Source organism: Apaloderma vittatum, unplaced genomic scaffold, assembly GCF_000703405.1.
Source record: "Apaloderma vittatum isolate BGI_N311 unplaced genomic scaffold, ASM70340v1 scaffold18667, whole genome shotgun sequence".
Lineage (NCBI taxonomy): Eukaryota > Metazoa > Chordata > Aves > Trogoniformes > Trogonidae > Apaloderma > Apaloderma vittatum.
In genome coordinates this window covers 9,712-27,526 of record NW_009725877.1, presented here as the reverse complement: position 1 = coordinate 27,526, position 17,815 = coordinate 9,712, and the positions used below count along the sequence as shown (strand labels likewise).

Genomic DNA, 17,815 nt, shown 5'->3' with positions numbered 1-17,815 from the left:
TCTGGCTGGAAGAAAGTTCAAGAACTCTTAAGATGATGATGTTTAAAGAACATGAAACAATTCTACACACAGTTAAAGAATAAAGAATAAAAAAATAAAAAGGTAAGCCTTACCTACCTTTCCCACCCAATTAAATCTTTGAGGAACAATTGCTTGAGGTTCGCACTGTATGGCTTCTGTGACAGATACTCTAGTGGTTCTAATTTTCAAACTACTGGGGTTTTTTTTTCCATTTTTTTAGTTATTTCAAATAAAAATACTGCATCATTTTCACTTTCATAATAAAACAGCATAAAAATAATTAAAAGTGTATTTCTGATACAAATTAGTATCACATACGAAAAGATACTGTTTTACAGATAATCGTAAAACAAGAAGAATTAGAACATACAAAAGGACTTTTGTGCAGCTGAACTCATAGTGCAGGTTTAAGATAAAAAAAACTGCAAATGAAGTTGTCATAAAAAATGCTGAATATAAAATACATTCTAAAGTATTTTACAGAATGGCTGAATTATCAAGCATAAGAACTGAGGATAAAAGATGTTAATGACAAGCAGCCACATACAGAAGACAAAGCAATAAGTTTAAATCAGACTATATTGGTTTGTGTAGCCCTTTATTAGCAACTAAAATAGAAGGTATCTGTTGTACATCACGGGTAGTAACTGACTATACTGGAGTTTTATTATATTCTAATACAGGATCATTTATAAATGCGTTGTTTTCCTTTTTTTTTTTTTAAAAAGCTTCCACCCCTTTTTCCGTTTACAACTTGCAAAACTATTCTGAAAGCTGAGTACATGTGCACAGGTCTGCAAAGAGTGCAAATTTAGGATATGGTAAATGCTTTACATGTTGTATTCATAAGGACTGTCAGCCACCATGCCTCCATAGCCATTATCTTAAAAAAAAATAATAATAATTAAAAAAAAGAAATCACAAAATGTTTCCATACCAGCCTTCCTTCCATTGTCCTAAACAAGAAAGCATTTTTAAATGAGTTGAAACTAAGGAAGGACTACACCTACTAGAAAAGAAGAGAGTTCTATTAGTTTGAGGTTTCAGAATATCCAAAGACCAGGGACTGTATCTTTGTAAGGGCTAGGCTGGGACCCCGTATACAGAGTGTGTGCAGGTGCCATCCCTCAGCATTCAGCGGTTCAAGGGACCATAAGTGCTGCAGCTGCGTAACTCACTGAGCTGTCCTGCCAGTTTCGACACTGGCTTGACTGAGCATAATTCAAAAACGAAAAGCTCATATTCATTCCATTCTTCTGGAGCTCATTGATAGCCTGAAGAGAGAAAAAAAAAGCTGTTTTAAAAAAGGTAGCATTAAAATGACAGTGTTTTCTGGATCTCATGTCCCCTCCCCAGGAGTCCTTGCACCGTCTATCCTATTAATCTAAGTGCCTCCAAGTAATTTGTGGATCCAACCCATTTCCATGCCATTTCGTTCCTTGATATTCCCACCTACTGTGCTATGTACCTTCATGCAGTTTTGAAACAACCGTTCAAAACAGCTCCTTTAGAAACAATGCTTCCAGTTCCACAGGGCATTTATACAGAAACACAAATGCAACAGAAAAAGAACCCAACACTGCTAACATCTTCTAGATGGTATTTCTTCCATTAAGGGAAAAGAATGTACCAAGATAATTTATTGAAGTGTGACAATTGGCAGAAGTGAACCAACAGAAGTTAGCTCAGATTCACATTATCTGAGGTTGAGTGTTGGATATTTTTGCAGAGTTATAGTACTGCATTTTGCTATGCGCATCCCCAACATCAGTATTGCTCATACAAACTTTTATAGATCCCACTTTAAAAGGCTCCTTTATATGTTCTCCATAGAGACTACATTTTCAGTGAATTAAGTTTTCACTTTTAAAAAGGTTAACATGCTTCCTGTTAGATTTGAATGACAGTAAAAATACAGTGAGATTCACTCAAGCAATATGAGAAATTTGCAGCACTCCAGCATTGCTGTAAAGCAGCTGTGACCCAATTTAGACAACTAAGTTAAGCCAGTTTTACATCTGCACTGCATCATCAAAGCAGAATACAGTAACCAGAAAGCACCAGCTAATCTGAATTCTAATTGCCATTAATTTATGAGTTAACAGTGCACAGCCCTAATACTTACAGAGGCAACCTCTCATCATATTTGCAAAACTCCAAAACACTGTCAAACATCACAAGGTACTCAAAATAGCTAGTTAACAGCAATACAGAAGAAAATATTATATACATGTTTGTAAGTACTGATTCAAAAGAGTAAGTACGTCCTACTTTTGGGGAGATTTATTTATGGCCGAAAGAAAGTGAATGATTATATTTCATGGAAATTCAAAAGGAATATGGTACCTCATCTCCCTTACGGAGCTGAAACCTCTCAGCCCTTGTAAGAGCTTATATTTGTCTATGTTCAATACATAGACATTGGAGATCAAAATGAGAACACTTGCAAAAATAAATTTATTCTAAAATTGCTATTTTAGAAGTAAAGAATACTCCAGAAAAGCAGTGTTTAAAACAAATGAAGGCATTTTGCTAAAAGCCACATTTTTCAACAAATCAAAAGTTACTTACGTTTAATAATACGCCAATAGGATGTCTTCCACATATTGTATTATGGTATTTCTTCAAGTAGTTGCTAAAAGATACAGGATCTAGCTGCTCTATAATGCTCATACCCTGAAAAAGAATCAATAGCAATTATTACTTCACCCATTCATAAGCAAGTGTTTACACATCACCTATTTATGACAACATAGGAAAAAACTCTACTTTTTATCGAGGGTATCAGGAATCTTAGCATGTGAGCTCTAGCTCGTAGTCATCTTGGTGCCATCCTTTGCCAAGCTAAAAGTCCAGGAGCTCTTCCAAAGCTGTCAGTGATCCACAGATACGTGCAGCTATCCTTGCAAATGCCAGTGAACCTTGTCTTAAAAAAAGCTCCTCCTGCAGACTAGCTGATCCCCACCTCCAAGGGAGCCCTATTTCCGTAGGAAATACTGTACAGCAATAACCAGACAAATGTACCAAAAGGGCAAAGCAAGGAGAAGTTTTGCCGCCACCTCCTCTCCCTGGTAACAGAGCTCAGGGATGAGCACTTGACTGGGACTTCTGGAAGTCCCAAAACCCTACCCAAATCATTCATCAACATGCACAATGGCAACTCAAGCATGTAGCAAGTGTAACGTATGCTAGACACGAGGCATGCAAGGCGGTTGATCTGGGGACAGGCCATCTCCTCAGAGCATAAAAAGCAGATCCAGAACATCTCTAACGCATTAGGAGGTTGGTGCGTGACAAAAATGCAACAGCCAAGAGATGCTGCTTTCACTTTACATGAGGTAGTCACATATAGAAATCCTTTTTTCTATCCACAGTGAGACCCGTGATTCCATGGGATCATACTATGAAAAGCAGCACATGTATGGAAAACAAAGCCTTCCACGTATACAGACATTGGCATTCTCAAGAGCAAAAAGCATCCTACAACTCCAGATACAGCCTACTCTTAACCCCATCCCACAGAACACATCAAATACAATGAAAGTAGACTAAAGCAAGGCTAAATCAATTATTATCTGAGGTTTATCATGCCTTTGCTATTTTGCCTGTCTTAAACTCCATCCTCCTGTGGTTTTCCTTCCTCTGAAAGTGATTAATTCCCATCACCAGGTAAATGAGCTCCAGACACTTACTAATTCTGTAAGGCATATAGCTGTGCTTCTTACATAGAATCATAAAATGGTTAAGTGACCTTGAAGATCATCTAGTTCCAACTCCCCTGCTAGCCCAGGTTGCTCAAAGCTCTATCAAGCCTGGCCTCAAACACTTCCAGGGATGGGGCATTCACGACTTCCTTGGCATCCTATTCCAGTGCTTCACCACTCTTACGGTGAAGAATTTCTTTCTAATATCTAACATAAATCTACCCTCTTTCAGTTTTAGGCCATTGCCCCTTGTCCTATCACAACAAACCCTTGTAAAAAGCCCTTCTCCAGCTTTCCTGTAGTGCTCCTTCATGTACTGGAAGGTCACTATTAGGCCACTCCGGAGTCTTCCCTTCTCCAAGCTGAATAACCCCAGCTTCCTCAGCCTGTCTTCACAGCAGAGGTGCTCCAGCCCTCTAATCATCTTTGTGCCCCTCCTCTGGCCCGCTCCAGCAGATCCATGTCCTTTTTGTACTGTGGGCTCCAGAACTGGACGCAGTACTCCAGGTGGGGCCTTGTAGTTGATGAAACAGGAAGATTTTCCTTAAGGACTGGAAAAGGTTGGTATCGCAGGGGAGAGAAAGTCTCCTAAGGTTTCTGCAATTGTCCTAGCCCCTTCTCCTGCTTTTGGGTAATAAAAGGAGAAATCACAATGCAGGAAGCAGTCAGTCTGTCTGAAGTCTCCACGTAAGGAGTGAAACCTCTTGAAATACTCTGCAAGGGCGTTGGCTGATCTGGCAGATACGCTAATTACTCAGACTGCATCACAGCTTACAACGAAGGAGCTGGAGATTCCCAGGAGAGGCAGGGAGGATTAGAAAACAGCAACCATAACCACCACCTTTATGTACTTTTAATTAAAAACAGACATAAGAGGAATTCATAAAGAAATAAAATTTTACAGAAAAAACAAAAACAAACTATGCTGATCAATTGCTGGCAAGACCTCAGTTCTTCCAGGATCATGGAGAGGGTGTCTGGACTCCTGGCCAGTAATTACAGCTGTTACTCACTCCAGATCTACAGAACTAAATGAGTGCCAAAAAAATAAGGGTAACTATTCTCTAGCTAGCAGTGATTACATAGATACCATTGTATTTCTAAAGTTTAGGCAGCATGTCTTCAAAACATCCATTTACTTTTACGTTGTACATGTCAGGACACATCTAAAAAAAGCAGAACCAAACAACTACACGCTCAAGCAAAACTTAACAGGCACTTATTCAGATACTGAACAGCTCATAAGAATACATTTTATCCATCTGTAAACCCTTTTATGAGTTTTTAAAACATGAAAATGGCTGCTCCATCAAGAGACTCATTTTATAGCTCTAAGTCGCTGAAACATACCAGGCAGAGGCATTTGAGCATTTGTTTCCAATGAATGGACATGGATTTATCAGAATGCCTAGTAAGCTTGTTTCAATGCACAGTTCAGCACTGCAGAACATTTTGAGCTATGCAGTTCATCCCAGCAAATGCTAACAGAGCTCCATACATCACAGATTGAAAAAAATCCATAGGAAACGGATATTAACACATATCCTTTATGCTTTCAGCTGTATTGAACTTCTCGGTCTTTTGGATTTAAAAATCGTTGTGGCAGAGGAGCAAAGACTACCAAGATTGCTTCTCAGTCTAAAATGGTGTTGAGGAACAAAGGAAACGTTTGGGTCAGGCTGTGTTTTATTTTCCTAAAAAGCAGAAGTATGAAGCTAATCATTTTCAGTGTTTAAAATAACTCAGCCAGGCATGGTTTAGAGTAGTTAACATACATACTAAAACCCACATGATAAAAAATGCAAACCATCATATAGTTCTGCAGCTTATCACATGGTTATTATGGCACCACACAGAAACTGCATATCTCAGTTAACCAGATACTGTAAAGGGCATCTACGATGTCTTAGCACAGTGCCCTTAATGCGATTAAAAGCAGTTACATTCTTAAATATCATCTGCTATAGGATCAAGTAACTGCAACCTTAGGGAAAAAAAAAAAAAGAGCCCCAAAACCACACATACACACAAAAAAACCCACACCAACCAAAAAACCAAATTAAGCCACAGTGCTATTTTATACTACACTTCAGTAATCCTTTGACTGGTCAAATTTAAGTTTGCAATCCATTACTTGAGCTACTTCTTCACATTTTGAGAACTATAGACTAAGTAGCGCACATACGGAAGAAGAAAAACGTTGTCTTAGCCAGTCTGACTACCTTTGCATGCGTTGAGTCACTCAGACTGGAAGATAAACAACCAACAGGAAAATTACTGGCTGGGCACAGCAGAGAGAGCAGGGAGCTGGGCACCTAGGCAGAATCATGGTCTTCCATTATGCCCAGGCAAAGAAGCCTTCCCAGGCCAGAGCACTGTGGCAGTGCTGGTAACATCTCTGTGGCACTGCAGAAGCCACCTGAGAAGGCACCTGTGCTGTGCAGGGCTCCTACACCACAACTGCCAGCTGTGCTGGCACACAACTGCCACACAGCTCTTCTCAGCGCCTGCACTATTGTCCCGCTTCAGCACTCAGGGTAACAAAATCCTCCTCTTGATCCAAATTAGGTATAAGGTTTCACAAATAAATACAAAATGAGATTGAAGTGAGCAGTCGGCATTTTCTGGCTAGCCATAATCAAATAATAATTACTGTTTAATGATGTCTTACAGAATAACCCCCTACTTTTATTCAAGAAACATGGTAGGCATCAGGTGATGATATACAGACAAATTATGCACATCAGCTGCTCAGTTATAACTTTTCATTCAAGGATTGTTCCCCTAAGGTACATCTATTAACCATGGGGCACTTTATTCCTTTCACTATCACTTCACAAGGTGCACTGTGGCACCCCATTAAGAGTTACCATGGAGAAACCAATGTCTGCCTAGCAATATTTAATACTCCGCATTTTTACTCGAGCTGGAGTCTAAGGGCTATAACTTAAAATCACAGCAAATAAAATTTCTCACAACGGTTATCAGGTTAGTAAATCTTCAATGCCCAAACTGTCGAGCGCTGTTTATGCACCAGGCAGGAAATTCATCATGCATCTGTACTTAAGGTCCAGTCTAAAGAGATCATCGTCCTCCCACAAGGGAGGCCCACAAGGGCATTTGTAAGAGAAAGTAATTTCACCTTAATCCAGAATATCTTCAAGCTTACAAAGTGCCCAGCCAACTGCTTTCCTAGTTAGGTCCAAAAAAATTATTTGGCGAGTAGTATCAGAGGTTAAAACCTCTGATGGTTTTAGTACAGCTTTGTCTCTATCTTAATGCTATTTGCTCTGTGGAGAGGCCTAGTGGTTACAACACAAGTTTCTTTAGTGTGCCAAATGATATTAAGAAATTCAATACCTATCCAAGGAAACAAGAAGTAGCTGGTGGCGGGGGGGGGTACAAAATGGTATAAACTCCTTCCACAAGCTGGAGAAATGTGAAAGGGAGATGTTTTTGGCACTGCAGATAGTGTCCCAAGTGTAACCACAATACCGGTGAAAAGAAATTTCTGAAATTCACTGAAAGCAAAATGCACACCATACAGAGTTTGAATATGGAGTCATGTGTTCCCATACAGCATGATATAAACAGGGGAAAAATCACCACAGTATACTGTTTCATAGCATGTTAATTTTTCCAGTTAAATTTAAGAGTGAATAAGTGTATTCATATTTATTAAACAGTAGACATAATTTTCAAAGTTAGAAAAAAATGTCAGTTCCCGTTGGCTGAATAACTACCAAATGAAAGAGCAGGTGCAGCACTGTATTCACTAGGAGTAATTAAATACCAAAGTCTAGTCTTTCTACAAGCTTTCACCACAGAAATTAACAAGGGGAAACTAATGTTTGCTAATGCACCTTAATCAGCTCTCCTGTAAAAACACTCAGAGCTGGAAATTCTGGGACTCTGTAGAAAAACACTTGTCTTTACAGAGCAACCTCTAAATGGACAGCAAGTATTAAAAATTGGGATAAATAGAATGAAGGAAATTATTTACTGTTTTTCATTCAAGCAATGAATTGTGGAAAACCAAACCGTTTAGTATGGGTACACAAAGCAAAAAACTCCAGAGATCTCTCCAGCAGATAGGTTTTACTCCTTCAAGACAAGGAAAATAACATGCCTTGAATAACAACAGTTCTCTCTTCTAACAGATGTTACAGAAATTACATAAATGATCTGAGCAGTTTTAAAACAAATATGAAGGTTACATATTTCCAGAAGAACTGCTTCTATTCTGTGCCTTAACTACAGGCTTGAACATTCACATGATTTTTTCATTTAAAAAGAAATCCTTGACTCCTGGGACTGCAAAGAAAATGCATCCTAATTGGCATCACGCTCCTTATGAATTTAGCATTCCTTGCAGCTGCTTTCCAAATCCGCAATGAGGTATGCTCTCCTGCTTTTCACCACCACCTGCTGCAGAGTAAGGGGCAGGGGAAAGTCTGCTTGCAAGGAACCAGTGACTTTCGTTTTCCTGACCAGCACAAACCCCTGCAGCCTTTCCTCCTCAGAACGGATGTTGCTGAAACCCTGAGCATAATCACAACGCTGTTTCAATACGCAGGTATTGTAGCTATCAAGCTTGAACTAACACAATATTCTATTAATAATTCTTATTGCTTCTCAAAAAAAACCCCAAATATAGGAGGGTACGTGGATGGGAATTACATTACTCTGGTGCATTTTAGGTAGGCAAACATGCATTTATTCTTATAAATTATGCTTACTAGACCATACCCACAATATACTGTGTGCAGTCAGTAAAATGGAGGATACTAGCCAAAAACAACAGCCAAGTTCTTATTGTGGTAAACAAACGAAAAGGTATACATTCAATAAAATAGCTAATCTATAATATTTTGTTAGAGAAATTTCTAAAGTGTTCAAACAAATGTAATGTACAGGAGAAATTTGTTAGTTAGTTCCACCAAATCTGAAAACTTACCATTTTATCTAGGTGCTCAATGGATCTATAAATTTCTCCTTGGGATTCATCATAGTAACTGTAACGGAACCTCTGACCTTGAAACAAAAATCATGTATAAAATAAAAAAAGGAAAAATCGTAGCTAAAACACTCCCTAGTACTTACTAAATAATTGAAATTATAATACTTGTAAAGTAGTAATCTTCATTTATTTTATATTTTTTAGCTCCACTGAGGAAATTCTAGGGCAATCATCAAAGCAGCAGCCCAGAAGCAAAGTAGAAAAATATGTGACGGGCAGCAATAATCCTAAAGAAAAACCTACTGTGTAGAACTGACACTGCAGCATCACTTATTAATTGCCTCTTATTGCCTTGGAATCCAATTCTACAAATTAAAAAGTACAGCAACATTTCATTTTGCTATCCCTCTTGACAAGTCAGCCCTGGAAATCAGGCTACTTCCGCTGGCACAACAATACCCACAGTACATGAAGGTTAAAAGAAAAAGTTCATGATCATTCAATGAATAGCTCTAGATGGTTCATTAGCCACAACAGAACCCAGGTCATTCTTACATATTTCCACCTACTCCACAATTCAAAGATGAGTAAAATATGCATTTAATTACGTAAGTTTTCCAAAGATGACAATGAAAAAAAAACAGGAAGAAGGTCTGTTGTGTAACATAAAACATATCTTTCTGCACCAGTCCCTTTTCCAGGTATTGCCACGCTTAAAAGAAAAATAAAGTGTTAAAGTAGGACAGAAGTCGAGGCTTCTGGAGTCTTTATAGCCACCAAGATGAACTGGGATAGCTCTGGTGAATTGGCATAAATACTCCATCTGCTATCTTACCCAGCAGTAAAACATACAGAACTTATTTCCATCAGAGGGATGTTGCCATGTCCAGTGAATTTTTAGCTAATCAGTTTTGCAAGTTGTTTTGAGGTGCTTAAAAGAAGAGCAAAAAGAGCAAGAACCTTCAGACACTTAGTTCACTGCAACAGTAGAGAGATGCATATACACCTTCACCATTTATTTCCTCCACTACACTGAAAACACATCACCACCTGAATATTTTTTACCTATTGATCCAGACTTAAATGCCTTTGTAAAGCTGGGAAAGTATTTTTTTTTTAATTTCAAAGATACATTTACCAGAAGTTAAAACGTTCAATGCTTAATAAAATACATCATTTGAAAATCACTACACATTATTCATCATACTGCTATATAATGAGATGTGAAACTTACCCCAATGGCAAAAGTCAGAAGAAACCACAAAGAGGTTACTAGGATCAGCTAGGTATTTACTGAAGAGTTTTCCAAATTCCTGCTCTTTTGACTCACTCAGTGCTCCGACCAACACAGGAATAATAGTAAACTCATCCTTATGGCTTACAAGCAAAAGAAAAGAGGTTGTAATTCAAGTAACAGCTGAAGTTTTTTCAGGGCTCGCTAACTGAAATTGCAGAATGTCTTTGAATTGAAGATTTATTGAACTGAAGATACAGTTAAGTACTGTCATACTAGGAAGTTGTTTTAGAACCTAAAACTATGTGGATTTCAGAAGGCAAGCCCCTGCCCCCCCACCCAGTGCTTATCTTTGCTGCACAGTCAAAATACCAGGCAAACAAAAGGAAAAGACACAAGAAACCAGCCATAAGGTAAGAATTAAACTATCCCTGTATAGATGCTGCACAAATGTTGGGTAATTTTCCAACATATATGTAAGATGCTCAGGACAGCACCCAGCTGTATACTGAAACTCCACGGAAAATTACAAATACTATGGAATAAAAGTTAAAAAAAAAAATAAAATCAAAAAGACAGAGGAAAAAAGCCACCACCACGAATTGACAAAAAATTATCAACTTTAAAGAAAAATTACTCCAAGTACTCATCTGAAATACCAGGCGTAAACAGAACCCTGATTTCAAATTTAGTATTAAGGCTCCAAACAAACTTAAAATCCCACAGAAAATGCCTATTAGTATTTGAACTTCTTTCAGGGATGCCTTGCAAAAATGAAAATAAAAAAAACCAAAACATCTATTGAGAAAGATTCATGCAAGCATGTCTAATATTAACTCTATTAAATCCTGTTAAGTGAATATAAACATAAAAACTTGTTTATAAGGAGTGTTACAATTTCATCATTCAGGTGTTTGCTCCACTCACAGTTTCTATTACAATAATTAATCCTAGTCTCTGATCCTCTCCTCCACAAATTTTTTATCTGAGGTTGGAGGAGTGCAAGCTTTATACACCCTATAGGGTATTATACACCATAAAGGGTAATATTCCTTCCTACACCACATGTAGTTTGAACATTTAACACATATAATGGTCCTTCTTGCAGAGGTAGTAATTAGTCCTAGTACCTTTCCATGGCTTTAGCAGTATAAGGCAAATGCATTTCAATACTGTGTTCATCTTCATCTGTCTGTAGGGACATACGCTCAAACATTCCAGTCTTCCACAATTCTCCATAAACTGAAACGAATTAAAGATTAATTTTTACTACTTTACCAAAAAAGAAAAAAATATAAAAATCCCATTAACCCCCAAAAGCACTTTAAAGTAAGCTGCAGTGCATCTTTATCAGAGCAAGCACACTGTAACAACTTACTTGCTTCCAAGGGCTGTCATCATAAGCCACTTGTTTTTAAATAAATTCAGGATTAAAATTATGTTCAAGTCATTAAGATACAAACATCATTGATTCAGTTTACCAAATAAGTGTGTTAAATCAGTGACCTCGTTAGTATATTGAGAAATATATTCAGTTACGATACAAAATTTGAGTAACACAAATAAAACACATCTGAAAATACGCATGCATCTGCCAAGTCACTGAATTCTTATTTTCACAAGTTACGTGATCATACATTTTTTAAAAAACATACAAATTGCTGATCAGCTGAGCCATTGCTGGATGTGTTACTATTTAATACAATTTATTATTAACTGAATCATGAAATCTGGAGACTGCAAAAACTGATTAAGTAATCCACATTTATAAGTCATCTTTTCTACTCTTAAGTGCACTTGGTGGTATGCAGAGTTATCTCTACACTTTGAAAACTCTCCACTGGATCAAGAATTTGATGTAGTGCTGTGCCTCCTCCACCACTCCATAAAGGAGTTCTACAGAAAACAAAACATTTTTTACCTATGGAAACTCTGCAGGCATTACAGAGAAAGCCTGAACTAGCTTGCTTAGTCAGAGTAATGACAAAATAACAATACATCTGAGTTAATTAGCCTGTCTCAAAAAGACACTCAAAACACATGAAAGTCAAAAAATCAAATTCATCTTCAGTGCACCTTTAAGCATAGTCTGAAAGACTAAGGTTTTAATTTCTCTAAGTACTCAGTTACAAAATAAATTGCATGCAATAATACATTCAAATAAAAGCAGCTTTTTGTTCTTTTTATTATTCCTCTATCAGAAATAAACTCCAGCCAACCAAAGCACTATCTTTTTTGGCAGACAGAACACTTCACAGAATAAGGGAGTAGGTGTGTAGTGGGCTATTATTCAAATGTGACACTGTACAATTTTGAGATCCCTCTTAAAGATCACTTGTCGAGAGGCACACACTCATAATGGAAAAGACAATCAAAGATTGAGAATTGTTTACTTGCAGGAGCAAGAGAGACATTAAGGTTATAATACAGCAATTTCTGCAACCACCAGGACCTTTCAGACATTAGCCTTCATTGCAAAAAAAAAAAAAAAAAGGAGGTTTATACTTGCAGGCCACTTAAAAGCAATGAAGTGCCCAACAACAAGAGTCCTCAGCACTGCAGCCCCACAGTTAATACTCAAGCCTCAGCAATCTTCAAGACGTAAGCTTTATCAGGCACTTACTCTTTTGGTCAATTCGGAGATCATACAGAGGTGTTCTATAAATGTCCACACTGGAAAGTGCACATCGGGAAAGGGGCACGTGATGGGAAGGCCCAAGAATGAAAATTTTTCGGCTACAACAATTAACACAAAAGCCCACGATTTAGACAACTGCAATTGGACAGAGACTTGGTTTAGAGCAGCAAGTTTAAAAAAACCGCACAAAGTGACACTTCGCAGTGGTTACCAATAGAGGTTTACTCTGTGGCGTGCAAGACCACAGATCAGTCCATGGCTTGGCCTTGCTCAGTATCTCAGAAACGATCATGAGATCAGTTCAGTAACGCTTCCTGTAGCCCTAACCTCTTACACAGGTTCTATATCAGAGGGCACTCATCAGCTAGAGATCTGGCTGACGGGACTCATTTGGAGGCTGAATGATGTGTTATAGCCCCTCGGGACAGAATTTTGGATTCTCTCCTTGGACCAACGCAACCTCCAGTTACATACCACCTTCAACAACTACAGGTATGTGCCCTCAGATGAGGATTATGGATTTATCATCTATTCAGAGCATTACTTTTATTTACTTGATTAGCCTTACTTCAGATTTCACCAAATTCAAATTTAAGTCATTCTCAAATGCTGTTTTTAGCCAGCTGTTGCACCACAACAGAGACTTGGACCTGCACATTCACAGCTTTAGCTGATACTGCAAGTTTTCACTCGTCATCATGATGTTATTTCATCAGGTCCTCAGTTCCTGGCTCTTGATTAGATGTTAAGGGTCTCCTGCCACAGGACTTAAAGAAAAGAAAAAACAAAACAAACTATAGGAAATTCAGCTTTTCAGATTCAGGATCATATATTTTTTTCTGACAATGAACTAAAGGGGTAGGAGACAAGTAAAGATATATTTTTTTCCTTACACGTGGAGTGCTACAGCAAGCTATGCTAAAATACTAAAACTTTTTACAGAGCTCATAAAGGAAAAATATCCAAACATGCAATACTTCAGCTGACAGACGAATTCTAAACATCCCATGTGGAAAAACAGCAAATGCTCCAGAAAGTTCAATTGACTCCATGTCGCTGAACCTGGGAAATGCAACTTGTTCTAGAAATTTTAGAGAAACTAGTTATCTGTCACATCGTAAGTTATCCTCACTTTGTTTACAATAGTTCAGACAGAATCAAATCCATTGTCTTTGGAGAGCATTACAACATGTTATCTCATAAGCAACTGATAAGACGCAGACAGTTTTTGTCTTAACACTGAAAAATACATACTTTGAGTAAATACTGGAGATGTTTTCAATTTTTGTTATTAAAAAAAAATATGTTGCAGCCAGTGGAACACATAAGAATTATATTCCTTTAGCCTACAATAACTTTCAGATTTTCAGAGGCAGGCACAGACTACAGTCGAGTTCTTTTAATTTTTCTCTTTTAAAACTGTTGTGCTGTTAGAAATACAAGTCCATTTACAATTATTACAACAAATAACTTTCACTAACTTCAAATATTATATATATATATATATATACACACTGGTCACTTTCTCCACAGCAGAAGAAAATCCTGGTAGCATTCAGCCCATAATCCTGCACTGAAAAACCAATGTGGAATCAGGATCAAATATTAAAATATATTTAAAACTAAATAAAACCTATAAAAATAGAACACCTTTAACCCCTGACTTCCAAAAATTTAGTTATGAATAATTCTGAATAATTTTTGAAAATACTGCTTCACATTTTCAGTTTCAACAACACTGCATTATTTTTTTCTTTTGCAACATCCAACCAATTTGAACATTTACGATATTAAAACAGAAGGATGCTTAAAAGACTTAAAAGAGTACAAAATTAAAATTTGAGTACTTTGAAGTGTAAAAATGAAAAAAAATCAGCTTCTCAGAGAATTGCAATGGCATTGTCTTATGTTAGGTAAAGAAAAACTTTAATACTTACGTTATATTAGGATCCACCTGTTTGTAAGCATGGGCTGCACAAGATCCACAATAGGTATATCCTGCATGGCTGCAAATCAAAGTGTAGGAAACGTTAACATGTTAAATATTGTTTAACACCTTAAACATGTTGATACCGCTATTAAGAGTTATTTGTCCTCAATGAGCTAGAAATTGTAGAAGCGATGCAAAAGTCAACTCCTGAAAGAGCTGAAGAACACTGTTGCAGTACAAGAGATGTACGTGACCAGATATTTGAAAGTTAGTAAGCTTCTAGACCAAAGCACCTTTCATCACTTGTAAAAGATACTTGTAAGCAGACTACACAACTGTGTATTATCAGAAGCTCAGCATAAAGCTAAGAGTGGGTTATTTCCTGTCATTCCGGCCTGGAGCTTTTCTTGACCTGCATTCCTGGGTGCACTCCAAAACCACTCATTATTATTCTGACTACTTGTTTCAAATATCACCTTCAAATCTTAAAAGCCATTCCCTTCAAGACTTAAAAACAGGAGAAGATGCAGTATACACTGCAGAAAGCATTAATGCCAGAGAAAGCTCATTCCCCACAGTCCCAGGCCAAGCAATGGAGAACAGCTCACGGTCACTCAGCAGCACGGCCCCAGCAGAAGGCCGTGCCCATGCTGCACTGCGCTTGGGCCCCGGCACCTCTGGAGCTCATCTGGAGCACCCGTGACACTAGGTCAACAGCCATCCTTTATTTTGAGTCAAGGAGGTACAACAACACAGCTACAGCTTGACAGATGGTCTTTTTATACAACGATACTGAGAATGACACGCGTTGCAAGTCCTGGGACATACAAGATGTTTGAAGATACAAGTTGCCCACTGACAGCACTGGAGGATTTTAAGTTTATTTGTATATATGTATGCTCACATATTCATCCACAGAGTGATACCTGTAGCAAGTTATCCTCAAAATTACCCTGAGGTTCTACTTCAGCATCACTTGCCTCACTTGTTTGTAAGAGCTCAGAAAGGTACTAACATAGATGCTAACAGTTTAAACCGGAGACTAAGACCTAGTGAACTGGCAAGGTGTTATTCGACAGTGTCAAAAGAGCCTTCTGAAAGGTTCCCTCCGCTACAGGCTTCTTCAGTGTTTCACAAAAACATCATTAGTCACATCCCAGTTACATGTGAAAAAAAGAAAGACATGGTTAATGAAACTACTGACGAGACCCTTGGAAGACCTCCAGCAACTCCAGAAAAAGAGCCCAGGTTACCTAACCTGCAGCTGAAAGGCCTCTTTCCTGATATTCCTGTGAGAAAGACTAAGGCAGATTTGGGAAAACTTCTTTTGCACATTCAATATTATTATGGGATGCTTCAAACGTTATGCCAATGCTATGTTAGCACAGTCAAAACATCATATTTAAGGTGCTTCTTCCAGTGCTTCCTTCCAATTCATAATAAATAACAAACATACTTTTCTTATTTTATGTCTCAACTATCTTGAGGAAATCGAATTCTACCTAAATAGTGTAGATGATCCGTATTTCTGCCATGAACAAAAAACCCTCAAACAAAACCAAACCAAAATAACAAAAGTAAACTATTTTGGATAGCTAAATGTTATTTCATTACTTTTTGTTTCAAGTTTGGGTAAATTTTGATTTGGGGTAGATGCTGGAGTTTTGTTTGTTTTGTTGTTTTGGTTTGAGGTTGGTTTTTTTTGTTTGTTTGGAGGGGTTTTGCTTGTTTATTTATAATAGATGAACCTGTTCTAAGCTGACAGCACTTACAATGCACTTTTAGTACAGGCTATCAGTCCCCAAAATACTTATTTAGAAACCGTGTAACAATCCTTTCAGCTAAATACTGGCTTTCACCATTTTTCAAAATTGCTCAAAATAAAGAAGCATTAAGTATTACATATACCAAAAACAGATTTCAAACTTACGGTGCAATAATGGCTCTAGCAGGTCTTTTTGTGGATTGTACTTGAGAAAGCCAACCTTCTAGTTGTGCATTCAGTTGGGGTCCTATAAAGAGACAAGAAAATACTGAAGCCATAAAAGAATCTAAAATAATCTCAAGAATTAACAAAGTCCAACAGATTTAAGATTATCTTAGACATCAAACCTCATTAAAACCTTATTAAAAAAAAGTAAATTTGACCCAACTGTAAAACGTTGAAGTTTACAGAGTTTTAGCCTCCTAGTCCAAGTTAACTTATTGCACACCCAAATACACAGTTATTGTGTGTGCATCAGTCCACAGAGCAATAAACCATTTCATGATTAGAAAGGATGGCTGCTCCTTTCAAAAGAGAGGCTAACAGATGATTGGTAACCATATTTGCAGAATTCAGAAGTAAAAAGTTAAGGTGACCTATACCAAGAGCACCTGATATAGGAAGATGATACAATACAAAGACTTTGCTTACTGACATGATAGCCAATGGCTACAGTATTTAGCCCTTTATTACGACAAGTAGGATTAAGAGCAAAACATAAAGCATACTGTAACCTAGAAAAAATGTAAATACACAGGAAAAAGCAGATAGTGAGAAGACACTATACTTATACTAATGCCTTATGATCAATCCACACCTACTACTAGTACATAAACTTCTTGGCAACTTTAACTGATAATTGATCACTCCAATATTTCACTTTTTTTTTTTTTAAACTAAATTCTGTACCTCGAGAAGTGGCAAATACTCTCAATTCAATTAGCTGACAGGTGATAAACATACATTCTAGAAACACAACATTAAAAATCACACATTTTTGTTATTTCCCAGCACAAAACCCCCCAACTTTTTGATGTAAAACTCTTCCTGAAGAAGCAAGTCTGGCAAACACAGAGCAACATGTTTTATATTAAAGAACATAGACCAAACTTTTAAGTAAAGCTCATTCTGTTTTTATTGTTACAATTAACATACTATCAAAGAGAAAAACAGATGCACTTTTCAGTTGACACTATGCTTTTGACAGAACCATATCTGAGCAGAGCTTCTGGTGCAGTGAGCCACTTTTTCTACCATGTACGTTGTAGATTTTTGTATCTTCCACACATGTGCAAAACCACCAACCGCCAGGAAAAAGTCAAAACCAAATATCCAAATCTATTTCACAGCTACATTTCAAACTGCCCAGATCCCAAACTGACAGCTCTCCAAATAGCTGACAAAAACTACAGAGAACTGGAGCGAAGATGTCAACTTCTGCAGAATCCAATCAGTCATTCATCAGTAATAGTCAAAAAGCTTTCTCTAGAAAACCAGTGGGGTGGAGAGGGGTGTCAAAGCCATTATTTTTTATACAAAATTTAAATTTATGTTTCATGAAAA

At 37.5% G+C, this 17,815-nt stretch overlaps 1 protein-coding gene across 1 annotated transcript; it reads right to left on the bottom strand.

Annotated features, from left to right (window-relative positions):
- Nucleotides 1-602: 602 nt before the first annotated feature.
- On the bottom strand, nucleotides 603-14,561 carry MEMO1 (mediator of cell motility 1). The gene is given in 6 exon segments (XM_009873089.1): nucleotides 603-1,295; nucleotides 2,593-2,697; nucleotides 8,683-8,759; nucleotides 11,050-11,161; nucleotides 12,543-12,655; nucleotides 14,495-14,561. Coding segments are annotated over 6 exon segments (606 nt in total). The 3' UTR covers nucleotides 603-1,163.
- Nucleotides 14,562-17,815: the final 3,254 nt, after the last annotated feature.